The sequence below is a fragment of the Echinops telfairi genome, unplaced genomic scaffold, assembly GCF_000313985.2.
Source record: "Echinops telfairi isolate 266 unplaced genomic scaffold, ASM31398v2 ScPeMD7_7463;HRSCAF=8501, whole genome shotgun sequence".
Classification (NCBI taxonomy): domain Eukaryota; kingdom Metazoa; phylum Chordata; class Mammalia; order Afrosoricida; family Tenrecidae; genus Echinops; species Echinops telfairi.
The window spans coordinates 4,307,605-4,308,332 of NW_022111363.1; the positions used below are offsets into that span (position 1 = coordinate 4,307,605).

The 728-nt window shown below is 41.3% G+C and overlaps 1 protein-coding gene across 1 annotated transcript in view; it reads right to left on the reverse strand.

Annotated features, from left to right (window-relative positions):
- Positions 1–312, reverse strand: part of LOC101660601 (60S ribosomal protein L7a-like) — a 7,887-nt gene extending 7,575 nt beyond the window's left edge. The window contains 1 exon segment of the mRNA XM_045283573.1: positions 190–312. Coding sequence (XP_045139508.1) covers positions 190–306 — 117 coding nt within the window. The 5' untranslated portion in view covers positions 307–312.
- Between the last annotated feature and the right edge of the window lie 416 nt (positions 313–728).

The following is a 728-nucleotide window of genomic DNA, read 5'->3' on the forward strand; positions in this document are numbered from 1 at the left end:
AACATACATTCCCTTCGGTACAGTCCGTTGCACTTGTCAGCACAGCCTGCCTCCCTCATATCAGCTAGTTCATTTATGGTTCATAGCTAGTTCATTGATGGTTCCTAATGGCTTCTGTCAGCTCAAAATGGCTTCACTCTTGCCAAGGCTGTTTAAGCTTTTCCTAGAGCTACTACATTAGCTGATGACGAAGTTCTTGGGCCACTTCGTGAACAGGGGGTTCACCACCTTCCTGGCCTCCTGCTTCTTCACAACAGCCGGTGCCGGGGCTACCTGCTTGCCCTTGGCCTTCTTCCCTTTCGGCATCTTGGCTGGCTGGATGAGAGAGCTAATCATTATATAGCTTAACTGTACAATTGCATTTACTGAACCCGTGATAGTGTGAGGGGCTGGCTTTCCCCACATTGCTCCATCTATAGATTCAATCAATCTATTGATCCATATATAGATTGAACAAATTTCTGATCAAGATTCTAAGAGCCTCCTTTACAGATATGGAAAACCCAATCCTGAAGTGTATATGGAATGACAAGTAACTTCCAATAACTAAAACAATGTTGAAGGGAATAACAAAGGAGGAGGACCCACACTTCTGGATCTAAAAACATTATGTTTTTATTAATAAATCATTTTATTGGGGCCTCTTACATATATTGTAACAGTCCATACACCCATTATATTAAGCAGATATGTACAAATATTGCCATCAACAATTTCAAAACATAATC